Source organism: Fringilla coelebs (assembly GCF_963513975.1).
Source record: "Fringilla coelebs genome assembly, chromosome: 12".
NCBI classification, from domain to species: domain Eukaryota; kingdom Metazoa; phylum Chordata; class Aves; order Passeriformes; family Fringillidae; genus Fringilla; species Fringilla coelebs.
This window is the reverse complement of record NC_140038.1, coordinates 5,028,591-5,055,694: the sequence shown is the minus strand read 5'-3', so window position 1 is coordinate 5,055,694 and position 27,104 is coordinate 5,028,591. Positions and strand designations below refer to the sequence as shown.

At 43.8% G+C, this 27,104-nt stretch overlaps 1 protein-coding gene across 6 annotated transcripts in view; it reads right to left on the bottom strand.

Annotated features, from left to right (window-relative positions):
• The window catches only part of MYO9A (myosin IXA), a 174,520-nt gene that overhangs the window by 76,265 nt on the left and 71,151 nt on the right, over positions 1-27,104 (bottom strand). For all 6 annotated transcript variants that reach the window (XM_084213577.1, XM_084213578.1, XM_084213579.1 and 3 more), the window contains 3 exons: positions 24,067-24,164; positions 21,974-22,100; positions 14,794-14,883 (listed from right to left, as the gene is read on the bottom strand). In XM_084213577.1, coding sequence (XP_084069703.1) covers positions 14,794-14,883; positions 21,974-22,100; positions 24,067-24,164 — 315 coding nt within the window. The remainder of the gene's footprint in view (positions 1-14,793; positions 14,884-21,973; positions 22,101-24,066; positions 24,165-27,104) is intronic.

Sequence of the window (27,104 nt, the reverse complement as noted above, 5' to 3'; positions counted from 1 at the left end):
AGAAGAAACAGAGATTCCTCTCCTCTTCAGGAAATCAGATCTGAACACAGGAAGAGAGGAAATACCCCCTTTTCCCTTAGGGCCTTTGATGGGCTTCCTATAATTTCTATACAAGGATGAAAGGTGCTTCCAATGAAATATTTGGGGGAAAAAAAAGTAGCAGTAGAATTCTTCCTCTTCAGGAAATCCCTCAAAAAATCAAATGTGGATATGTGGTTTTAGTGGCTCTGTGGGAGCTTCATTTGTTTGCTTTTATGTTAATAGGTGGAATAAGTTTTCAGCACATTCTCTGATTAATCAATTGGTGTTTCTGCTCACAGGATTTGGCATTAAATCCCAGAAACCTGTTGATATCCTACCACAGAAATTATTTAGTGAGCTATTATCATAAATAGGATTAGATTTTCATTATAATTTGATGTCTGGTTTAAAATCCTTATCAGCCATTCCCATTTTCTCCCCATTCATTCTCTAAGGTGAAATCTGGCTTCATAATTACATTGGTACTTACTGTAACACAAATGTCTCACTCCAATATGGCTCAGAGGAAAAAACTACATTTTACAATCGACTGAATTTTACCCATGGTATTTACCTAGGCTTTTCAGATGAAAATCTCCCTCCTTCCATCACTTCTATGGGTTTAAATGACATATTTAATTTCCAGGTAGGGAAAAACATCAGGAAAAGAGTGTATGTGCTTTCTTATTTGCTTCAAAGTACCTATTAACAAAATCATGCTGCATGCAAGTAAATGATTAAAGAAATCAGTTTCTATTCTAAAAAAAAAAAATAATTAAAATTTGTGCTTGCTTTTTAAAAAATTGCACATTTTAACAATGCTTGGCCACTGTGAGGAGGGATAGGATTTATCCAAGATTAGAACAAGAAAAAGCAGGAGGAATTCAAGGCTCTCCTAATGCACTTGATTTGGATCACCTAAAGAGATCTAATGACCAGGAGCAGAAGCCAACCCCCCATTCTCAATGAGCCTTGGATGTGCAGCCAATTGAAAACAGCCCACATGGGCATCTCAGAGATGATGATCTACAGCAATCACTAATTAAGAGATTAAAAAAAGCAAACTAAAAATACACTTTTATTTGAAGAGTGCTCAAGAGTGCCAGATCCTACTTACTGATAGTGCTCATGTCAGAGGAGTAGAGACCACGTGTACTAAAATACAATAAAAATCCAGATTTATCTCTGACACTGTTACTGCTCCACAAGGGCTGAAAAAGCCCACATGGAAAGTGGCTGCAGCTTGGGTTTGTGGTTATAGGGACAGAACTGCTGAGGGTGGATTGCTGGGTTTGACACTCCTGAGATGGAGCAGCAACAAAGGGAGGGAGAGACGTGGCTGTGAGAGCTAAACTAGGGAAAGAGCAGAAAGCAAGGAGGGTGGTGAGGAAGGAGAGCAGCAGCACACACAAATGCTGGAGCATCAATGGCTCATCACCAAAACTGGGGGAACATTTCTGGGTTTGAAGGAAGCAGACAGAAATCTCTCAGTTGCTGGAACCAGACAAGGACTAAATCCCTCTTCTGGTCCAAATGCAGGTTCATGCTGTGCCCCTGAGTGCCCTCTGTTCCCTTTGGTGGTTGGTCAGTGCCCCTGGGCACTCCATGCTCATTGCTGGCAGTGCTGCTCACCATCCAAGCTGGCCTTGGACACTGCCAGGGGCAGCCACAGCTGCTCTGGGCAATCTGTGCCAGGGCCTCTCCAGCTTCACAGACAAGAATTTCTTCCCATATCCCATCCATCCCTGCCCCCTGGCAGTGAGAAGCCATTCCCTGTGTCCTGTCCCTCCATCCCTTGTCCCCAGTCCCTCTGCAGCTCTCCTGGAGCCCCTTCAGGCCCTGGCAGGGGCTCTGAGCTTTCCCTGGAGCCTTCTCTTGTCCAGGTGAGCACCCCCATCTCTCCCAGCCTGGCTGCAGAGCAGAGGGGCTCCACCCTCAGAGCATCTCCACAGCTGGACTCTCTCCAGCAACTCCACGTTGCTGGGGGCTCCAAAGCCGGAGGCAGCTCTGCAGGTGGGGTTTTACAAGGGCAGAGTAGAGGGGAAGAATCCCCTCCCATGCCATGTGTCCTACTCCATCCATGGCCAGCAGGATGAACACATTGTGTGTCTCCAGGATGAGAACATTGTGATATTAAAATAATTTTAATTACCTTTTAGAAATAATTATTTTTTTAAAAATTAATTATTAGTGGTTTATAATTTCCTAGAATTGCAAGTAAGCAAGTAGCTTTGAAGGACTTCCTTGTCAACCTGATGATATGTTGACATTGGAAAACTGTCTCTCTGGATAAACTTGTTGAATTGACTTGTCCCATCAGGATTTTTAGGAAGGGTGTTAGGATGGTTTGGGAAATCCCCTTAAAATGCCTCTGACTAATGCAGACTGGCAGGTTGGAGAAGGACCTTTGTCCAAGGAGGGTCATTGTGAATGTACCAGTTGGCCAAGGTGGAAAGTACTGAGAAACTGGTACAAGAGGAGGGAGAACACAAGAAGAATTAGAAAAAAGGTGTAACATAAAATTTGAAACTAACACCTAAACCCCCTCCTGAATGTGAGAACTTTTACACCTGATTTAGTGACAAAATCCTGAAGTGCCTTTGTGTTTGAGCATTATGTTGGGGCACCAAGCAGCATTGTATGGGAATGACATTACAGGCTATTTTTTTCTCATTGGAAAATCCACCCCTAAGTTCTGGAAAACATCATTGACACTTGCATCCCTTGGATAAAATCCATTGGCAGGACAACCTGCTGCCTCCCAGCTCCAGGGTGATAGTGGAAGGTTTCTGCCAGGATGTGGCAGCCAGCCGGGAGGGCGGGAGCCAGAGATAGCACAAGGTTTCAGTGCTTTGTTGTTGTTTTTCAAAGTACTTCCTTTGCAGGTACATTTATAGAATTAAAGCATAAAAATTAACCTTTACAGAATGCTCAAACTACTTTAAAACCAGCTTTTCCTTTTTTGTTGCAATCAAAAATTAAAAAAAGCATTTTTCACTCCTTTTCTTTCAATGATGCCTTAAAAGATATTTTTCCTCCTCCTTAATTATACATAAAAAACACTAAAAAACCTTTCTTGCAGGCTGAAACCAGAGTGGTGCATTGATGATCTGAGTTCTTTTAGGGAAATGACCCAGGAGAATGACAGGATTTTAATAAGATGTTCAGATAAAATATGAGTGTGGAAAATGACATCATACTTCTCCCGCCCAAGCATGATATAACACTCCTGGATGCCAAGTCAGGGATTAAGCTTAAGTCTGATATCCTGAAAGAGTACTTTCCTCTGGGTGTTAAGCCTCTGTTTAAAAAAAACCCTAATCCTGCTTGTCTCAGCCCCTGCCCTGTGAGCCAAGGGGGAACCCCAAAGGCTTGGTTCATCCCAGCCACAGAACATGGATGGGGATGGAAACCAAATCTGCTGGATCACAGCAGGGAAGGAGCAGAACAGCAGGAAACCACAATTGTCCACACACACAGGGGTGACTCAGGACTCACTCAAGGGGCTGAATGTAGTGGTAGATCAGTTCTGGGTTATGAAAAGCTCCATGTGAGCCATCCATGTGCTCTGGGAGACCCGAATTCTCCTCCTTATGCCCCGGGGCTGATTCCCCAGTGTGGGCAGCAGATTCTGTCACTCTGCCCCACGCAGGTGAGACCCCACCTGCAGAGCTGCTTCCAGCTCTGGGGCCAGCATCAGGAGGATGTGGAACTGCTGGAGAGAATCCAGAAGAGGCCATGGAGATGCTCTGAGGGTGGAGCCCCTCTGCTTTGGAGCCAGGCTGGGAGAGCTGGGGCTGCTCACCTGGACAAGAGAAAGCTCCAGGGAGACCTCAGAGCTCCTGCCAGGGCCTGCAGGGGCTCCAGGAGAGCTGGAGAGGACTTGGGATAAGGGCCTGGAGGGTCAGGACAAGGAAGAATGGCTTCCCCCTGCCAGAGGGCAGGGACAGATGGGATAGTGGGAAGGAATTCTTCCCTGTGATGGTGGAGAGGCCCTGGCACAGATTGCCCAGAGAAGCTCCAAGCCCCATTCCTAGAAGTGTTGAAGGCCAGGCTGGACAGGACTTGGAGTAACCTGGGCTAGTGGAAGGGGGTGAAATGAGATGATCCTTAAAGTCCTTTAAACCCACACCACCCTGTGATTCTGGGATCCTCACACTATCTCACACACATTCCCACTGAAATGGTTTGTGTGCTCCTGTGAATTCCTGTGACTTCTGAGTAGCACAGAAAGTATCAGAGTGCTCCTGCTACTGCCTTACTCATCCTTCCTCCATTAGATGGATGCAAACACAGAAAATTATGCAGAAAACCTCAAATAAGAACAATAAGAAAATGGTTTTTGGGTGTGTTGAAGATCTAGTTTTGTGTCCCCACGGGTGGCAGACAGGTTTGGGAAAGGACAGGTGGGAGACCAACCACTCCCAACCCCATTCCAGGCCAGAGCCTGCTTGTTTATTTTTAGAGTTGATTTCAAGTCTTGTCTCTGATATTGTCACTTTGCAGCTGATGACTGGAACACGTTGTGGCTATGCTTTTCAGAAACAGCCCCCAAAGCAGAGCCAGGAGCAAAGGAAACCAACACAAATCTTGTTAGAGATTTTTTCTGAGTCCCAAGTGCAGAGCCAGGCAGTTATGAACATCATCTTCCTAAAAAGATTTCACTCAGAGCCTTTGGATTAGGGCACTGTGGTTAGAAAGTGTCATCTGTAACAAATCAAAACTGGAAAAAAAGGAAAAAAAACCACACTCTCTCTTCATGAAATTAAACCCTTCCAGAAAACAAGGCTGCAGCTCTTGCTTCTCCTGTGGAGAAGATGATGAAAGGAGACATGTGGAACATCCCTTAGGGACAGATGTTCACACAGAGCTATCCTGAGCCCACCACAGAGCTACAGGAGGACAGAGCCACCAGGCAGCCAAGTTTGAAGGGTCCACTGATGACAAAATGTGTTTTCCTCCACCTTGGTGCATCCAGAGTCTCTTCTGCTAACAGCACGAACTGAGCTCCCATTCCACCCATGTTTTCACAGCAAAACCAGTACAAAAACCAATTAATGAATTACTTTGTGTCACAGGAAGAAGTTGTGTGACCTGATGTGAGGAGGACACATTTAGGGAAATTTGCTCAGCACTTACAGACACAAAGTACTGGGATCCTCACCAAGGAGTCCAATCAATCACCAAAACCAGCCCTCAAGCCATTAAAAGCCAAATCCTGCCTTTAGATTGGTCCTTCCCAAGCAGAGGGCAAGTGCAGACAAACTCGTTCTGCCAGTGCACCATCATCATCATTCCAGGTTATTTTTACCTTTTTTTTTGGCAAGGTTCCCTGAAGAGAAGTTATTTCTCATCCCACCTCAGCTGTTACCCCTGTAGAGGCAAAGTTTGTGTAAGAGACCCTATCCAGCCACAGAACTTCTACACTTCCTCCTCTTAGAACCTCTGACCAACAGCCCTGGACTGAGGAAAAAATCAACCTGAATTTATTCAGATTGAGATTACACATGAAAAATCCTACATTCCAAGCAAATGTACCAAAACTACACCCCTCATGGAAAGAGCTGGCCAACTAACCCAGGAATGGTTTGTCTGCATCCTTTGAAAACTTTTCACATGATTTTAGTAGAAAATTAAGGAACTAAAAGAACTCTGTGACAATAAAGCATCTTTTGAGTAATCAGATGTAATTAAAAGAATCCTTTAAAGAGCTGAGAATGGATTTGCTTTGAAAGGGCAGCTGGAGTGGGCTACAGGCAGAGCAATCCATGGAAAGTCAGCATTTCTCTTCCTGAAGTCCCGATCTTGGACTTTGTTCAGGAATCTTGGAATGCCAATGTCTTCCTTGTTTTCCCAGACATCAGTGCCAAATAAATAGCAGGAACCCAGTTAACACACAGCAATTTCCATGGTGGCATGGAGCAGAAGAGTGACTGCTGCAGCTTTTGCACATGAGGATGTGCATTTCCAAGGGAAAAGTGAGGAACCTCATCCCACAAATAGGTTTCTCTTGAAGTTCCACCCTCCCAAATTGCCCTCATGTCCTGAAGCAGAGACAGTTGCTTGGCTCTTAAAAGCTTTGTGGGGTTTCAGTTTTATTCCATTAATATTTTTCTGTGAATTCTGAATCCACTCATCAACACAGCAGCTCTTCAAAGGGCTCCTGCTGAGCTCCTCACGTTAATAACCCGTGGTGACAATGAGTCTCCTCAGCTAATGGGTTTGGGGATAAGTAGGTGCTTCCAGCAGTTCTGCTGCTTTCTGTTCCATTAAGCATCCCTGTCCTCACACCTCAGGACTGAGAATTTTCATTTCTTCATGCTATTAATTATTTTGTCTCCTTCCCACTTTCTCTCCTTGAATATTTTCAGGCTCGTGATTAATTGCAACTATGATCTTTTCCTTTGTTGTTTTTTGGGGTTTTTTTAACATCTTAGGTAATGTTCTGCCATTTGGCCCTGGAACTCAATTTCTTCTCCATTTTAATGTGCTGAAAAAGGCATCAGCCAGTCCCACTACAAGGATATGGAGAATGACACATCACTCAGTTCTTTGCTGTAATTAAATACTTTTTCGACTCATTACAGTTCACTCTACAAGGCTTCTCTACCTTGTGTCTCTGCCAATTTACTGTTATTGGGCTGAAAATTAAGTGTTTGTGCTGAAAATGAGATGTTCTGCCTGATTTAAAGTCCCTAACACAGCAGAGTTTATCATCCTGTGATGGCCATTCCAAGTCTCTTGTATTCCTCAGCAAAAATTCATCCCAGGAGAAGAAGGGCCAGGTAAAATGACACTTGGTGACATGAAAAAAAAAAATCTTATGGTTTTGTGGCATCAGAAGAGAAAGATGTGTCTGGCTCACCACTCCTGGGCAAAGGTTCTCTCCTCTCTCCTCCCAAAGGACACAAATCCAACTCTCCTTCCACTCCAAGAAGTCTGTCTGGCTCTGCTGAGGCAGCACAGACCCAGAGACAATGAACATGAGAGGATGAAAGGACAATAAGAGCAAAGCTGGGGAGCCCTCAGCAAATGTTTCCAGAAGACCTGGACTTTCCTCTCCTGCTTTGCTGTCACCCAAAACACAAGGCTCAATGCTTGTCCCCCCCTGCCTAATCCTGCACATCTCAGATTGTCAGGAGCCTGAATATTTTGTTGTGTAAATCTCACCAAAATTGCATTACTGCTTTTCTAAGTAATCATGAGCTGATTTCACATACACTTACAGATGCACCTATTTATGCAGAACACAAAGCATTTCACAGATTTAATTGTAATTTGGGTGCTCTGGACACGATCACAGTTCCATGGTGACCTTCCATGGCCACGTAACAGCAGCATGGAGCACCGAGCTGCTTAAGAGCACCTGGCCATTTGAACAAGGACATGATCAGACAGGTTTGGCTTGGAAGGGACCTTCAAGGTCATCCACTTCCACTCCCTGCCATGGGCAGGGACACCTTCCACCAGCCCAGCTTGCTCCAAGCCCTGTCCAACCTCACCTTGGACACTGCCAGGGATGGGACAGCCATAGTTGCTCTGGGCAAACTGTGCCAGGGCCTCTCCAGCTTCACAGCCAAGAATTTCTTCTCAATACCCCAATTTAATCCTTCCCTCTGGCAGTGGGAAGCTGTTCCCCCTTGTCCTGTCCCTCCATCCCTTGTCCCCAGTCCCTCTCCAGCTCTCCTGGGGCCCCTTCAGGCCCTGCCAGGGGCTCTGAGGTCTCTGGATCCTTCTCTTGTCCAGGTGAGCACCCCCAGCTCTCCCAGCCTGGCTCCAGAGCAGAGGGGCTCCACCCTCAGAGCATCTCCCTGGCCCACTCTGGACTCTCTCCAGCAGCTCCACATCCTCCCTGTGCTGGAACCCAGGGCTGAGGCAGCTCTGCAGGTGAGGTCTCAGGAGAGCAGGGCAGAGGGGCAGAATCCCCCTCTCCCTGCTGCCCAGCTTATGGGGGAGTTTGGGGCTGCTGGCCCAACATCTGCTCCCCAAGAGCTGCTTGCACTGCCTTGCTGGAGGTACAACTCAGTCCCTTTCAGTTCCTCTGAGCTTTCAAACACCCACTTACAATTCTGAACACACTTTCAGTTAAATACAGGGCATGCTTATAGTGACATCCATCACAACAAACAACCAGCTCCAACAGCTCTCCAGAATTAAAGGAAGGCAAGAATCAGGTCACTTGTTGACCAAGAAGTTGTCTCACATCTTTTATTTCCCTTCTGTTGCACAATTTCACATCAGATTTCTCCCAAAAGTGTGAATTAATGCTTTCTAACCCTTAGGGTAAAAATGTCCTTGATCACAAATGGCTTAAAATGATAAAGATCTGTGAAAATAATGTCTATTAGCAAAGTCACTTGCTTAAGAAATACCAACTGCATTGGTTAAATGAAGTTAATGAATTGAAAACATCATGGAAATGATTTTTTTTTTCTGGAGGAATGTGAAACAGAGCTTGCTAACAGATGTATTTACTTTGATAATGAGTTTTGCCTCATTGGATGAAAAACAGAGAAAAAAATGCAGACACTGGTGAAAAACAGACAAGCAGGTGCTGGACACCAGCCTGATAAACAGAACAGATGGGATGGAAACTAGGCAGGGATGCCTGTGGAGCTCAGCCACAGGATTGTCTCCAGCATGATGGAAAGGGATGGAACCACCAACCAAGATGGATTTGAGAGAGTTAAATGAGTGGATGAGTCAAGGCATACTCTGATGGCCTTGGAGAGCTGTAGTGAGAAGAGATGGAAAAAACCTGAATTCCTTGGATTATTTAGATAGAAGCAGGAAGACAGATGTGGCCCAGGAGAAGAGTTCCTTGCATGGATTAAGGTGATACTCAGATTACAAACAGGATCAAGAGAAAGATTTTTAACAATCCCCAAGTTCTCCACAAAGACGTGACTGAAGTGCTCTGTTCCCACATCTCCTACCAAACATCAGTCAATATTTAGAGCATTTTTTTTCTTTTGAATACCTGAACTGTGGCTTGTGAAACTTTCCTACCTCAGTATAACTGCAAAAATGCACATAATAATAAATGAAAAAAAAAAAAACAGAGTCTGAAGTTGAGGGGCACTTTGAGAGGGACAACAGCAACCCACAGCATGTTACTTTGCTGCCATTAAAAATCCCATTTTTTCCCCTTTTTCAGCTACATGCCTGCTGTATTTTGCCTTATCAAGGAGAAGATGGCTGGGGCTGCAGAGATGCCCAATGCTCAAGATAGATCTGAATCAAAATAGCCCAATCACCACTACTACCACTGAAGGCTCTATTGCTCCCATGGCCTTTTCCAAGGGTCCTCCCCATTGCTAAATGATAAGTGGAATTTTCCAGCTCACTGTTACCACACGCTGCCCTGTGATTTCTCTGCAAACCCATGAAGTGCTGCTGGCTCCATTAATGCACCATCTCACTTCTGATAAAGCCTTTGGCAGCTGTTTTTGACAACAGCCCAAGACCTCAGCACACAAGTGCAGCCTTTCATGTCTGTGCACCCTTTTCCCTAAGTTTATCTATGGCCTAAAGCTTCTAAACCTTTGTGCTCACCCAAACTGTGCAGCTGTTTCAAACACTGCATTAAAACACCATCCACTGCTATAAATGGAAAAATGGATGGTTCCAGGAGACAACTCCATGCAAGATGAGCCACTGTGGCTCAGGAGATAAGAGGCAGCTGCCAGAGATGAATGCAAGCATTATTTCTGAATGTGGTGCCATTGGTGCAGCCAGAGAGGATGGCAGCTCCCCTGCAGGGTCCCAAATCAAGCGTGTTTGCCATCGGTGCCACGGCCACGAGAGGCAAAACAAAGCAGTCTTGATTTTTCCCAAACTACCAGATCTCCCCTTGACTGCCCTCTCCTTAATTTCAGAAAGAGCTGTAGCTCCAGCGACATGGGGATGTACTTGAATGTTCATACCACGGTCAGACACAACCTCTGAACAGCAAACCATGAGTTACTGAATTATGAGAAAAGCACATTATGCTTTGTAGAGTCTTCCTGAAAAACCACATGCTCATCCCACAAACCCTGTAACACCCCAAGGATGGGCAGTGGGACACCTAGAATCCCACCCTGGTGTTTGGCTCACAACTGTTTATTGGCTCCTACCTATGGCCCTGCTCGAGCAGGTGCTGTTGCCACACACACCTTGAATGCTCCTGGGTAAAATAAAGTAAAATGAAATCTTCTTTCTGCTGGGAAGAACTTGCTCAGCTGAAGATGACAGGACCAGCAACTGCTGGCACACAGGAGACCCTGATTTTAATTGCTGGAATCCCACCCCTCACTGGACTTCAGTGCTACATTTAAGCTGATACCTGATCTAGATCAAGGATTCACAGACTGTTTGAGTTGGGAGGGATCTCAAGCCCATCTCATTCCACCCCCTGCCATGGGCAGAGACACCTCCCAGTAGGTGAGGTTGCTCCAAGCACTGTCCAGTGTGGCCTTGGACACTTCCAGGAATGGGACAGACACAGCTTCTCTGGGCACCTGCCAGAGCCTCACCACCCTCACAGGGAGGAACTCCTTCCCAATATCCCATCTAACCCTGCCCTTTCTCAGTTTGAAGCCATTCTGCCTTGTCCTGTTACTCCAGGCCCTTGTAAAAACTCTCTCTGGAGCCTTCCCTTTTAGGTACTAGAATCCAGTCCTTGGATCCTCCAAGATCATCCAGCAGGATAATTATATGTGGGCAACAATCAATAAGTCTTGAATTTATTAAAAGAAACACAGAATTTACAAAGTCAATATTTCTGACTAACTTTAAAATGGCACATTATTCTTGAGGGAAAAGCCCAACTCAACTCCTGAGGTAAAATCATCATAAGAGAGGAAGCACAATATGAATAAACAGAGGTTTATTTACTAGTGGTGGCCAGTTGCAGCTTCTACTTCAACACTGCAGGCTTCCAACTGCTGGGAGAAGAGAAGGTTTCAGGGAGACCTCAAGAGCTCCTTCCAGTGCCTAAAGGGGCTCCAGGAGAGCTGGACAGGGACTGGGGACGAGGGATGGAGGGACAGGACACAGGGAATGGCTTCCCACTGCCAGAGGGCAGGGTCGGATGGGATACTGGGAAGGAATTCCTGGCTGTGAGGGTGGAGAGGCCCTGGCACAGGGTGCCCAGAGCAGCTGTGGCTGCCCCTGGATCCCTGGAAGTGTTCAAGGCCAGGCTGGACAGGGCTTGGAGCGAGCTGGGCTAGTGGAGGGTGTTGCTGCCCATGGCAGGGGGTGGAATGAGATGAGCTTTAAGGTTCCTCCTGACTCAAACCCATCTGTGATTCCATGATGTCCATCCACATGTTGTCCTCACTTTGCAGGACCTTCTACCCAAAACATGCCAGAATAAAAGATGTAGTTTTACCCAAATTACTGCAGAGATGAACAGAACCAGGAGCAGTCAGTCTGGTATCAATTCATAACTGAAAGAGAATGTTTCAAGCAAGCTGCCAAGCATCCAAACCACTGTTTCTAAAAAAAAAAAAGCCCCAAACCACAGGACTGTGTTTCCAATCAGCACACAAGAAGGCAGGAGTGTGCAGCCAGCCAGGAATGTGACATCACTGCAAATCCAACTAAGTCAGCTTCTCCATGTGCTCTGGGGCTGCAGCTCAGGGAAGGGGAAGAGAAAAGGCTTGGCTTGGAAAATAAAACTCCTGTCTCAGCTCTGAAACCTCCAAAATACCAAAGGGAAGGATCCCTTCAGGCCAACTCTGCCCATTCAAGACTGTTAAGGGGGTGACAGTTGTCACAGCAGGATCCTGAGGGCACAAATCTCTCAGAAGCCACGCTGGGGTCATGGAATGATCACACTCACTTTCCATGAAAAGCATTTCTGCACAGAGTTGTCATCTCCACATACTCCAACACTGAAGAAAGGGATGGGCAAATGTCAGCCCCTGTGCCGAGCACAGAAAGTGAAACATTCCAGACTGGAGCAGATGCACATGGGAACCTCATCAAGCTCAAAACCCATCCCAAACCTAAATATCCAACTTTTTACGTGGAATCCCAGGCAGTTTGGGCTGGAAGGGACCTTAAAGCTGGACTCAATCCATCCCATACCATGGGCAAGCCCCATCCAACCTGGTCTTGGACATTTGCAGGGAGGTAGCATCTACCACCTCTCTTGCAGCCTAAAGACTGATAGATCCCACCTGCTCTTCTTGTTGGGGTAAAGAAGCAAGGACATGCCAAAATGACACTATGCAATCCTTTTAGTGAGAGCCTGTGGAGCAGAGTCTATTCCAGACAAACTCCACTGAAAATTTCAGTGTACCAAGCTATGAAAAAACCCACAGGCATCTGAAGAATCAAATAGCTGCTGTATCCATCAGGAAAGGCAGCTGCCCATGAGCTACAGAGGTCATGGTGGGAGACCCAAGTCTGCAAATCCTCAAACCCTCAATGGCTCCATCCATTGGAGCTGACTATAATGCTTCTTTGTAAATCCACAGGAATAACCAGCTCGTTGATTCCCAAGAGCCCAGTGAGTCATGAGTGGGGATTATCAGACATCAGCAGTCTTTGTGAAGTCCCAAATGTCAAATGAATCCCATTCTTCCTTCCTGATTCAGACAGATCTGAATTCAAGTCACTCCTCCTACTCCCCGACCCAGAGGAAGACCTGGAGAAGGCCTCTTACCATGGGGAGGTTCAAGTTGGAGCATCTCAAATTCTGCTGTGAGCAGTGAACCTGCTCTCAGAGGTCACTGCTGGATAAAATTTGGTGGCCAGGATGCTGATGATGTAAGGAGCTAAACAAAAAGCCAGGGAGGTGCTCATCTTAACACAATTCACAGGTTCTTCCAAAATGATTTTGTCATGGAGATCACATCAACCATTCCCAAAGCAGCCTGGCTCCTTCATCTTCCCCCACAGCCACTACACCCTGATCTTTCCTTTCTTCTACTGATATTGGTGATAAACCTTTCTAAGGGGACACCTGGGATTTGGGAGCAGCCATATCACCAAAAACACTTGGGAAAGCACTTGAGAAAATTATGCTGAGCCACTCTAGTTCTAAAGAGGTGTCTTTCAACTCAACAGAAGGCAAGACTGCTCCCAGCTGTATCACTACACTGCAGATGTTGGGCAGAAGGTCAAGGGAGGGGATTGTGCCCCCCCCTGCCCTGCTCAGGTGAGACCCCACCTGCAGAGCTGCCTCAGCCCTGAAGCCCAGCACAGGAGCTGCTGGAGAGAGCCCAGAGCAGGCACCAGAGTGATCAGAGGAATGGAGCAGCTCTGGTGTGAAGAAAGGCTGAGAGAACTGAGGTTGTTTCAGCCTGGAGAAGGCTCCAGTGCCTAAAGGGGCTCCAGGAGAGCTGGAGAGGGACTTGGGACAAGGGTCTGGAGGGACAAGACAAGGGGGAATGGCTTCAAACTGACAGAGAGCAGGATTAGATGGGATATTGTGAAGAAATTCTTGGCTGTGATGGTGAGGCCCTGGCACAGATTACCCAGAGCAGCTGTGGCTGCCCCTGCATCCCTGGAAGTGTTCCAGGCCAGGCTGGATGGGGCTTGGGGCAATCTGGTCCAGAGCTGGGTGTCCCTGCCCATGGCAGGAGCTCGGAACAAGACCATCTTTAGGGTACCTTCCCACCCAGCCCACTCCATGATATTCTAAGGACCCTCCAGCAGAAGGGTAGTTATAGCTCAGTTCTAAACTTTTCTAGCAATTTTTTTAATGTCTCTGCCCAAGATGAAGGAAAAAAGTGGAAACACCACATTGATTAAATGTCCATCACAAAGACCCAGAGAGCTCTTGTGTGCCCTTTGTTAGGGCACATTTCACCTCTGCACAAAGGCAACACTTCATTTCTAAAGATTAAAGCTCAGTAACAGTTACTGAGCTTAAACACACCCTCAAAGTGGGAGAAAATATGGAGCTTTCTCCCCCCTGGAAAAAGGAGTCAAAATATCTCCAGCTGACCCCCAGTGACAACATGATGTCTTTAGTTATTTGTGACACAACAGGCTGCTCAAGATGCTATTCAAGGTGCTCTGAATTCTCACACAACCCTACAACAAGAGGGAATGGAGGGACCAAGCGTGGTGTGATGCTCAGTGTTCCTAATCTGGGGGATACAAGAAGATTAGAAGCAGAAACAGCCAAAACAAGTAGTTCAGCAGAACAGAACTGATGTGTTTTGAATATAAGAGGAAAAAAATTGTTTCTCTTTACCAGCCATAAATAGAATTCAGAATTCCTGAAAATCCCATATAACTACACTGGAGTTTGAGAGAAGCTGATGGATCTGTGGCTGCTCCAAAGCATCACACAAGGGCCCAGGTTTTGAGGGGTCTGAGGAAAAGCTCCTGGGAATCTCCTATGGAGATCTGCAGCTCCTGCCATACAAGAACCACACTAACACAGGCACTCAAGAAGGCAGTAAAAATTTCCTGGGGTCTTGGGTCAGCATTCTGCTGTGGAATCAGCTCTCCAGCTTAAGGAATGATGTCTGGAGATGAACACCTGCACCCACACACACACTCAGCAATGCACAGCTCTGCTTTGGACAACTCTCACACAACCACAAGTCATTAAAGCACTTACAAACCATCAGAATAAAGTACAAGGCTGCCTTCCAGGAATGGAATAGAAGAAAAGTCAATCATTTCCTAGATTAGGACACCCATCAGCTTCTCCTAAGTTATTTTGACATAAATAAATAAAAACTGAAAGAAACTCTGAGTGTACATCTCAATGTATTGAAAACCATTCCAAGAGTTGCCTTTTAATAACAAACATCATGTACTGACCTCTGCCAATTTGTATGGTAAGATCAGCTTCTCTCCCACTGTCACTGTCTTTCTGGTCACCAGGGCTTCAAACAGCATCTCTTCTTTCACCTAAAACAAAAGTACAGATGATAATGATTATTTTAGTGATCTTTTTTAAAATTTAAAATCCAGTTTAAAAAATGCTAACATTTAAACTTAAAAAAAAATTCAGCGTAAACACATTCAAATCTCAAAATTTAATTACAAAAACCCCAACAAAACAACACTTTTGCCAGCCCTTGCAGAGTTAAGTTCAAGGGGTAAAAACATGCCATTGGGAGGAGCCAACTCAGCACATAAATCCAGCATCAGAAACCTAACACCAGGGTATTCAAAGGAACCTGATTTTCTGCATTCAGGCATCCCAGTTGTAGCAATTTCCCATTGGTTTCCTTATTCCCGGTACAGCTCCTCCCTCCCACACTTTCTCTTGGCAAAATAAGTCAACTTTCCAGTGTTGTCAAGATGAAATCATACAAATTGCTCTAGAATAAGCCAAGAAGTGTCATCAGTTTCAGAGATATCCAAGTGAAGGAGGGGTTTTTTTGTGCTTTTAAGGGTGGGGAGGAGTCAGAAGGAGGAAGAAACCCTTGGAAAAGCACCTGATATTTACTCTGCTATTGGCACTGGATGTTTACTCACTAAAGCCCCAGTTCCTGGCAAGGTGACAGTCTCTAATCAGCCCTCACAGGTCTGCAGAACAAAACTCAGTTGTGCAAACACAAACACTTCAGCCAAGAGGAAAACAGTGCTGACAAATTAAGAGGTACCTGCAGCTGTTGGGGCAAAGCCACTTTCCCAATCAGCTTCCAGACCCTCTTACTTTGAGGAATTCAGGTGTCCTCTCTCCCAGAATTCATCAGTTAGACCTAAAGACTTTGAGTTACTGACTGATCTTCACGAAATTTCCAAGTCAAAAAAGACATCATGAGGCTGGGTGGGAATCTTGGAGCCCAGAATTAATGGATGTGGATTGATACAGAGAAGCTGCACTGAAGTCTCTACAAACTGCTTATCCTACCTGAAGGACTCCATGCAGGCATCAGATCTCCTCTGGACATCTCTGATTGTTCAAAATCCACATTCCTGAAGCCATTTTTTATCACAGGGAAACCATTAATGATTTGACAAGGAAAATGGAAAACACAGAGGTCTATCAATAAAACTCAATGATCTGAGAGGTCTTTTCCAACCAAAACAATGCTATGTATGTACCTTGACTTAAGGGTTTAATCCAGGAATCAGTGTGAAGAGGAAATGCAAACAAGACAGTGGAAGGTCAGGAATCTCTCAAACCATAGCAATAATGATGCCCTTCTGTACAAAAGTCTCCTTCTGCCAAAACTACTGTTATGGGAGTCTCCCTGATAAAACCCAGGGAGTTTTTATACAACTGATTCTTCCTGCAACAAGAACTTGTCACTGTGGAAATCAGAATACATGAGGTCACCTATATATGATGTCACCTGCCAGCAAGGTCACTGTCACTGGAAATGACACTTCAAGGTTCATTTCTTTAGTGCTCAGCACTACTCAGGAGCCCCCAGTTCCTACAATCCAATTTTACCCTTCAAAATCAAGCAGGGAAAAAAAAAATCTGGTTCATCCAGAGATCCACAGCAAGATTCCACATTTGGTTTCTATTCTTCTACATTCACCAAAATATGTGATTTTGTAATTTTCGGCTCTGTGGACACTTTTCCAGCAGCTCTTGACTGTGGGACCATCAGCTGCTCTCCCTCAACTGCACAACTTGGAACAAAAGTGAGTTTCACACCATCCATTATCCTCCTTCAGGGATGCTCCAAACCCACAGCCAGCACGCTGGCTTTTTTTAATTATCCAAGGCAACAAGGCAGAGGGGTGTCAGATGGTTCCTAATCAAAACAGTCCAAAGAAATATTCCTCAACAACATAAACACTTCCAAGTCCCAGATTTGTCAGCAAACACAGGGATTTTAAGCAATTTAAACAACTACCCACACCATCCTCATCTCATGGTCACTCTGGTTCTTTCTCTCCCCACTCTCTGGATTAAGGGAACCTGTGGATGTGCATCCTTCTTCTCCTGACCCGTGGAGATCCCATTAAATCATCTTGTACAAAAACACTCTTGGCAAGGATGGGAATCCCTGCATCTCCCCAGGCCCCTGCCTGCAATTACCACCCAGTGGAGCTTCATCTTGATTCCTTCATCACCTCTGATGAGCACCACGGGTGCAACCAAACCATCCTGATCTGCATTCAAGGTCACAGCGTGAAAGTAGCTGACTCCTGATGCCAGGGAGGAGCCACTGGGGCTTTCTAAATAAAAACTCAGCACGTGCTGATGACTAAGGACATGGAGGTACTTACAGCTTCCCCACATCCTACACTTCCTCCTCCACTAAGTGTGAAACACTAAAATAGGAACACCCATTGGTGCAGAGTAGCAGAGAGGAGAACAGCACTTATTCCTTTACTTTGTGCCTTAGGAGTTTCACTCTTGGGTCACATTTCATGGATTTTTGCTTCCTGGTGCTAAAGGGCACGGCCTGCTCTCCCTCTTAAACACAGCCTGCAGGAGTTTAGATCTTAATTACAGGGACAAAATGCAGATTTAAGACTTTGTTGCCACAAGTGGACCCAGAGAGGGCTGGAAGCCTCAAGCTCCATGAGCCAGTGAGGAGTGACCAGCAGTGCCAGCTGGGAACACCAGTGGAGCCAGCAAGGGCTGGGCTGGAGCCAAGGCAGGCAGAGACTGCTCCTCCAGTCATTCTGGGGTATTATGTTAGAGCAGCTGAAGAAAAATGAACCACTTCCAGCTGGAGAACAAGAAAACATCAGGTTTTGTCTCTCCTTCCATATCTGAGGAAGGGATTACAGTGCTGAGTGCTTGCTCTACAGACGTCTCATGTGGAAAAACTGAAAATAAATTCAGATTTCTATCAGCTCTTCTTGGAAAAGAGCTGAACCTTTTCCTCAGACTTTCTTTCAAATAACCAGAGAGTTAGAAAGGATGAGAGGGAGTGGTTGGAGCTGTGTTAGGGAGGTTTAGGCTCTTCCCCCAGAAGGTGCTGGGGCACTGAAGAGGCTTTCCAGGGAAGGGTCAGGGTCCCAGGGCTGCCACAGCTCAGGGAGAGTTTGGACAATGTTCTCAGGGACAGGGTGGGATCGTTGGGGTGTCCTGTGCAGGGCCTGTGTCTGTGAAGTTCCACTCAATGGTATTTGTGCATCCCTTCCAACTCAGCACATATTCTGTGATTCTCTGAAGTTTTCTGACTCTAATTCTAGCTCAAAATTTTGCATCTAACGATGATACCCCTACTCGTTGCAGGGATGTTGGACCAGATGAACTTTGGAGGTTCCAACCCAAATCTGTGATTCTACAAAACATCATCTGAAAAACAAATCCAGAGAAAAAGCTGGAAGCCAGCACTGTCTGCTCCATAATCCTCACCCCCTCCCCAATTAATTTCCAAGACATTTATCACAGGAGGAGCCCCAGCGCCTGTGGGATCCCTCTGGGAAGCTGAAGGCCATTTTTTAGTGGAAGAAGAACTTGAGCACATAAATCTCCTGGAGAGGCCAACTTTAGCTCCAAACACAAATGTGCACTGGGAAATCTGGAAAAACTAATTTAGGGCATTTGATAACTTGTATTTACCTTTATTTGCATTGAGGTTAGGTATTTCTTTGATTACCTAAACCTGAAAACTGAATACAAAACTGCTCCACTGAGCAAAGAAAGATTTATCTCCTTCCTCAATGCTCCATCCATGGAAGTAATTTCCCATCTTATTAAACACACAAAATTAAAACATTCCTACTGTTCTAATGGAAAACAAAAAGTCTCTTTTAAGGTCAACTAGATAATCTCTAATATATTATTTTTATTAATAAGCCCACAAATGAGCTTTTCCAAGCTTTTCCCCCAGAAACACAAAGGTTCTACCCAGTTTTACACAACTCTCTATGATTTCTGCCCAGGCCCTGCCAGGGATATTTGCAGTGCTTGCACAGGACTCCACGTCTGCTTGATCCATCAGGCAGCCTTGACATCACTCCCCAGCACAGCATTTCAGCAGAGTTTAAACAAAGGCTCTGAAAAATCTGCCAAAAGCATCACATAATCCACACACTATGTCTATTCCTGAAAAAAAAAAAAGGAATCAGGGATTTTACTGTAAATGAAACAATGATCTGCAGAGTCTGGCCAAAATCCTATATTGCAGTTTCAACAAATTCTGCTCTGGATGGTTTAATAAAGCAAAAACATATTGGATATCTAAGAAAAAGCAAATCCATTGCAGATCATCATCTCCTCCCAGATTCCTTCAAAAAATCTCAGTATTAGATTCATTTTATAGGGACACAAATCTCATTACACAGAGGGAGGATAGCTGTGCAGTGGTGCTGCATTAACTGCTGCAGCAGGGAAATTCCCCCAGTTATCATTAGAGGTCCCAACACAAACCAACCAGCTCATGAGAATCTGGGCCAGATTCCCCTTTGCACTGGGAGAAGACCCTAATTTTGCCTAAGGTTTTAATTTCAGCCAGGCTGGTTGTTCCCCTCCTGCCCTTGGAGGCTCCATCCCCATGGAGCACCTCTGCATCCCCTCTTGGCTGCTCTCAGAGATGACCAACACAGCTCCAGTTGGATTTTTTCCTTCTCTTTTCTGTGTCAAATCTTTGATTGAACAAATCCAAGGAGTCACTTGAGTATAAAGATCAACCCAGAAGTTCCCCCAAGATGAGGAAGTATCAGATCACAGTTTCTTCCCTCCCTTTGCTGTGCTCTGGATGGTTCCACCAAACAGCCAGTGACCACAGAAAAGGAAGTTCCACTCCCTGTCAACTCCTATTACTTTTATTCTGAGATGATTTTTTCACTTATTAGTGTCTAATGCCAAGATCTGGAGAGGGGATTAACAACTTTTTCAAGCCAATTCATAATTTCAGCAACAATGGGAAAAGCAAAGCTGTTCCGTGACCACAAAGAAAAAAAGAATGTAATAAAAATAATTACCCAAAAGAGACAAAATACAAAGTGTCAAATGTTTTAACCAGTATTTTAAATCTCTGGCTGAGTAGAACTCATTGCACTTAATGTGGAGAGCTGTAATGAATAAGGAGTGGTGGCTGCTCTTTGTAATGATGCTTCATCTGTTTGAACCCTTTGGTTCTTCCTTTGGGTCAAACCTGAATAAGCAGCAACATCTGTTGAGGTCTGCAAAGAGAAATGTGGCATTTCATAAAGACAAATCAAGTCTGAAAATGAGATTATTGGCTTTATTTCAGCTGGTTTCAGAGGGTCTATTGAAAGGTTTACACTTGGAAGCAGCAAATGATTCCAGTTCCATGGATCAATTATCACCTGAAAGCAACTTAAGGGACAAACAACACCACTTACCCAAACTCAGTGATGCATTTCATCAGATCCTACCTCGATGCAGCAAGCATTGTCCCAATCTAATTAACAAGCATTTTATGTTCTAGATGAGATGGTAATTTAATTTGCAAAAAGAATTACCACAATGAACAGAAATCTATCAATTTGCTCAGATATTAGTGGTTAGGTTTTGGGTGGGGTTTTTTTTTTTGTTTTTTGGGGTTTTTTTTGTTTTTTTAAGGGTGAAAAATAAATATATTTATTGATTTTTACATCTTGTTGACACTACCTGGGGGTGCTGTTCCAGCCCATGGCATTAAGGCACCTTTGGATTGACATGGCTCAGCCAATGCTTCATTTCACATAATCATGTGTAAAAAACACCCCTCGACCTCCCCACATGCAGATGTTGCAAAAGGGTTTGTTTGCAAAGGCAAAGACCCAAAGCCTGGAACTTTTTCAGCTCTCTAAGTCACTCTCTTACTCAAAGCTTTTTTAAAAAACAATTACTTTACTGACTTGGCCACATTTAACAGGGTAAAATCAACAACATTCTCCTCCCCACTTATATTTTCCTTCTGTTTATTTCTGCAATCTCCAAGGCCAAGATGCAAAGAGCATCCAGCTGCTCAAACCATATTTTACAGAAGCTTTCCCCTCCCTAAATTCAAAGTATTAATGAAGTGCTATGAAAATCTCTGAGAGCCAATTCCCAAGTTCTGTAGGTAGGGAGATAACACAACAGTTATTTAATGGAATGAATGGGAAGAGCACCATGTGTAACACAAAAGGACAAGCTGCCTTCTGGTTCCACCATAAAATCAGCACAAATTCACCTTCCAGACCATCCAGGGAGTACAAAAGGGTAAAGATAATTGCTGCTATAATCAACTAGATGAAAAACAGTTCAGTTGCAGGAGGTTCAGAGAATTTCAAGTGAAGTGAGACAGCAAGGGCAGGTTCTGGCCATCTTAATCCATGTCAGAAGGTTTTTGAGCTCAGTTCCTGAAGGCTGAAGGCCAGCAGGACAAGTTGGCTCATTCAAGACTTTTCTAATGAAAAGAAGTACCACAGCTTCATAACCTGCTTGGGCTGACAGAGCACATCTCCTAAGAATTCATTTAATGCTTTTGCACTGATTTACAGAGCTGGACATGGCCTGGGCCAGCCAGGTGACCTACAAACCCTTCCCAAGGGACAGCAGCACAGCAGTGGCTCACAGAGGCCAAGGTATCAGGTCCTAAACAGCAGATAATCAATAGATGCACCAAAGAACTCCATAACAGGCCCATAAATAGGGACTAGAGGGGTGAGATGGGCCTACAGATTCCCTTGTGGAATCTGGCAGGTAATAACAGACAAAAAACACAGTCAGGGAGCCAGCACAGAACAAAAACATGGGACTGTGGTTGTACAACTGCTTGAGTTCCTCAGACAGACTCTGGAACAGATTTGAGGAGCACCAGCTGAAGGCTGGCAATTGAAGACACTGCCATGTTGGACAGCAGGATTGCTTTGCATCTACACCCTGCAAACATTCACAGTTAATCACAGAAACAGGATTTTAAATCAATGAAACCTGAAGCTGAAGAGTAGGGACAAAAACCCTCCATGAAAAACCTCTTTAAAAACGTTCTTGTGCCTTTTAATGAACAGCCCACAAGAATGGAAACACACAAGAACTTACTCTTTGGTAGAACTGGAAATAAATTGCGCATGTTTTGTGTCCTAAATCAGAGATGGTTTGTTTGGTGTAAAAGTTTCAGGAGGGAAAGCAGAGCCTTACCTCCAGCAGCTCTGACACAACAGGAAGTATTTCAGGGTTGCAGATATCAATGGAGTCATCCCTGTAGGTTTTCTTTTTGTATCGGATGTTCCCCAGGTGCAGGATCGCCGACAGCAGAGAGAAAATCCTAAATAGAGACAATTCATTTTCACTTGGCTTTTCATAAAGTGAATGAAGAAGTAAATCTTACTCCCAAGGGCCATGTCCCTCTTTGGCTCATTCTTCTAATTTTCAATCTTTGCCTCATGTCAAAAAGATTTTCATTTAGTCAAGTACCAAACTTGCATCTGTACAGTTTCCTTGAAAATTCTTTAACACATCAAACCCACAGTTACAAAATTACAGCCCATGTTGTAAGAAAAATATAAATCCTCCAGTAATCTTGATATCTAGATTGAATATTTATTATACAATTGCCTAAATTAAGGGGTAGAGTGGGCATGGCCATGCAGGTGATCCCTCTTAGTCCCCTGGGACACATTTTTTTGTCACCTTTTTGGATCTAGTCCCAGCCAGGAACAAAAGACTGTACAAAACAGCATAAATGCTTTTATAATGTCTAAGCAACTGAGACAAAGAAAAGATGTTTTATTTCAAGTAAATTTATTCAACCAATTTTTCTGTTTTGGAGGGAATTTGGTAATTTTTAAGTTATCTCCCCTCCAAAAAAAAAAAAAATAAGATCAGACACTCAAAGAATATCCTGAATTGGAAGGGATTCACAAGGTTCATCAAGCCCAACTCCTAAGCCATGGCTGACTTCAGCAACAAATCTCGTTTGTTCCTATTTCCACACTCACTTGGGAGCTAAAAATGAATAAACCCAAATGTGATTCCTAGCTATGCCACCAACTTGTCTGGACAACACACCTTCACCTCTCCAAGTGCTCCCTTACCTCCAAAACAGGGATATTGACTCCTTGTTGTGAATTTCAGGATGTAATTTTATAAAAATTTCTGTTCTCTGTTTCTACAAAGGTGAAACCCCATGTTTTGCTACAAAGAAATTACTTTTAGAAGTATAGTAGTATTTAAAACATAACTCCCTATGTCTCAGCTGAAGATGGTTCCTTATTTGTGCTGCAGTTGTGTAATGCCAAGCAAAATAAATCTGCTCGTGTAGCGAAGAATCCACTTTATTTTTGACGTGCAAAATTCACCAGGAGCAACTTGTGTGCCAAGAAAAATCATTGCACAGTAAATCAGAAGTGAGAATTTACTGCATCACCCGACTCTGCTCAGTCCTGACACTTCCTGATTGCTTTGCTCAGGCAATTAAACCCCTCAACAGGCTTTAGACAAACCTCATCCTGAAGTTGATAAAGCAGCCTTTGACACAGAACATATTCACTCAAGTCTGGATCCTTGGGTTTATCCATGTGTGTGAGGAAGATAGAGAAAAAGCAGTTTTAATTTCATAATTGATTTGTTACAAGTGAGGGATAAAGAACGAGCTTCCAAAATTTCTCAGTTGTGTGAAAATATCTTTGAGGTAATTTTTAACATCAAGTTCTTCCCAACCTACTCAAGCCTTTCAAGCGAAAAATCAACACAGGAGGGATTATTTTGTAGGTTTGGTTGGAGATGACCCTTAAGAACCCTCTAATTCCATGGTGTCAGTGATGCTGCAGCCCAGCTAAAGTCCAGTTTTCAAACCAGCATGTCCAGTGCATTACTGAAAAAGGCCAGCTGGAAATGAGTCTACAGATCTAGAATTGCACACAAAGGGTTAAGTTTGATGAGGGATAATGAGGACTTCTGATTAAACCAAGCTCTGGATTCATGACATGCAGAGTGAGGTGTGATTATTCATGAACACTTGAGAAATACTTCAAGATGTCAACTCCTGCCAACGCTCCATTTGCACGAAGAGAATTGTTAAGCAGAGCAGTGATCATGGAATCACAGAATGCTTTGGCTTGGAAGGGAGTTAAACTCATCAGGCTCCATCCAACCTTCCACTAGACCAGGTTGCTCCAAGCTGGCCTGGGACACCTCCAGGGATGGGGCAGCCACAGCATCTCTGGACAATGTCCTGCCAGTGGAGGTGGAATTAATAATCTCCAAGCGATTACAATGGAAAATGAACTCACTGTCTGCGTGTCTTGGGCAGAAACCCCACCATCTCCATGGCCAGCTGCAGCCGCTCAAAGTCGTGCTTCAGGTCCTCCCCTTCCACGGAGAAACAATCCTGTGGATCAAACACACAGAGGAAGCACTGACACCATCAACGCCACACCAGGTCCAGATGGCCAAGTCAGCAATCCCTAAATATCACTGAGTCATCTCCAGGTCTTTTATCAGCAACATTTCCAACCTGGCACTGGAAATACAACATTTCTGGCTAATATTTTCTGGAGATACATCCTTGTCTCCCAGGTTTAACCTCTAAGGAAAGAGGTGAGCCACCCCATTCCAACAGTATGGTGAGAGTTGGTCAGCATGACCCTACACAAAAAGGATGGGAAATAATAAGATGAAATCTGTTCCATGTTTACAGGCAGTTTATTCCACATTTAGTCCTATACCTAAGGAGGGAAATTCAGTTTTTAAACAGAATTCAGATAACTTCATGTAAATGATCAGTGCATTAAATCCTGTGTGGGAAAGGCAAATCTTTAAATATATTTCTCAGAAACTTTATTTGAACCACCAAGAAGTTATTTCAAAACTGGGAGACTCTGAAATCCAGGATATTTTATACTTCTTGGTGGCTCACGTGCCTGAACAGTTTAGTTTTTCCTTGATATCAGTCACTGACATGTTTGGAAAAATCCAGTGACATTCCAGATCCAACCAAAGCTGTCCTGCATCAATATTTAGGAAACAGAAATGCTCTTTAAATTAATATATAGACCATTCATGCCAAATATCTTCTGCTTTGGCTCACTGTAGGCCTCCCATGGATTAATTATTCTTCTCTCTGCCTTCCTAGCCTTGAATATTCCACCCATTGCTGCCTATAAAAACCACCCTATAAATCAAAATTAGTTTCTTGTGTATCACATAATATTGTGCTATTTTAAACCTCAGACTATTTTATTAACACTTAAATCAAGACTTTCTACAAGTAATTAGAGACTTTCAACAAGTTAATCCAAATGTAAGCAAATCCAAATAAAAATTCTATAAAATTCTATTAAAAGTTTATTAAAATAATACAAATAAAAATTGTAGCTGCAGTTGGAATTAATTAAGCAGCTGAATAAACATCATTTATTTTGATCATTTCCTGAACATCATATTTATCACACAAGCAAACGTGCAAAAAATTTTGCACAAAAAATTAGGAAAGTCTGCATTAAATAGGGTTATGTAAATCATTGAAAAGCCACTTGTACTCACTGATAATACAGAAGATTGATCATAAATACAGAATATACAGAATGAAGCTATTTTATAGTATCAGCTTTGTGTTTTACAGCATTTAAAGCCTCACAACCATATCAACAAAGTTCTTCATCCCACTCCAGAGCATCATTACAGGCATAGTTATAATTAGAGTGGAAAACCCTTATTTATGATATATATTTATTTATTATTATTATTTATATATTTATTTGTATTATTTATATATTTAAATGTTGATATTATTATTTATTATATTGTTTACATATTTTAAATGTTTATTGCAACATAGGAGACATCTACACAACTGCACTAAAAGCCAGAGAAGTGCAATTGGACAAGAAAATCGAAATTTTTGATCAATTGTCCTCAGGGACAAGTTAATGCTCCATGGGCAAAGTGAATTTGGAGCTGTTGAACAGTGAAACCATTTAAAACCACACAGAGCATCAATGAAGGCGGAGAGTGAAATTCCAGGAGAAAATACCAGCCTGTTTTAGGAAACAGCCATTAGAAAAGGGCATTTTCACCTTCCATTAGGTGTGGTGGTGTTCACAGGGGTCCCAGGACAAGGGAAGAGAAGAGAATCTTGACTCCAGGTTTCAGAAGGCTGATTTATTATTTTATGATATATATTATATTAAAAGAAAATGATATATTAGAACTAGACTAAAAGAGTAGAAGAAAGGATTTCATCAGAAGGCTTGAAAGGAAAAAGAATGGAATGAAAATAAAATCTTGGGACTGACCAGAGAGTCTGAGACAGCTGGGCTGTGATTGGCCATTAATTAAAAACAATCACGAGACCAACCAAAGATGCACCTGCTGCATTCCATAGCAGCAGATAATTATTGTTCACATTTCATTTCTGAGGCCTCTCAGCTTCTCAGGAGAAAAATCCTAATGAAAGTATTTTTCATAAAATACGTCTGTGACAATGAGGAGCTGATCAGAAACAACCCTGGTCCAGAGCCACACAACAATGACACCACCAAGAGCAGGGACACCAGAGGCACCAGCACTGATTATTCACACCACAAAACCTCAGGGCAAGACTTTGTCCCTCCTAAGCTCCAAGCCTGCCTTCCTCAGCCACTGCACCTCCACTGAGAACTCAGCACAACCTCCCACCCTCCTCCTGGCAGGACCTGCACTTGGCAGGACAACAACACACCCGCAAATCCTGCAAATGAGGCAGGTTGAAAACTTTTTTTAAAGACACCAAGTGGTGCTTTCAGTGGCACTCCACATTCCAGGAGACATTTTCATTTTCTGGCATCATTCCTCCAAAATGAAGTCACGAATCAACAGCAAAATACCCCGGACGACTCCGAAGTAGCACAATCTACGCCGAAGGCAATTTAATTAACAATTTACATAACAATTGCCCGACTCATTAATCCGCATGGAAAGACTTTTAGCAAATTCCCTGCTTAAAAGCGAATGCTCTCTGCAGTGTTTCAGCATGGAACCGCTTCCTAATGGATGATAAATGAAGGATAATTATAAAATAGAGGAGTGTCCTTGATATTAGAGCAGACAAGCATCACAAAGTCCATCCCCACAGACCTAACTCGCTGTTAATACCCTGCCAGAGCAATTAGTTTCCCAGCAAAAGTGAGTCCCCTGCTTCCTACAGTCACATGGAAGAGATCCATGGATTTCCATGGAAAATTTAAAGAGGATAAAACTGAGTTTCTTTATAAACTTGGTGTCTGCAGTAGGTTGAGTCCTGGGTATGGGGAGAAGACCAGGGTAGGCTTAAGAGTGAGTAATCAACTGA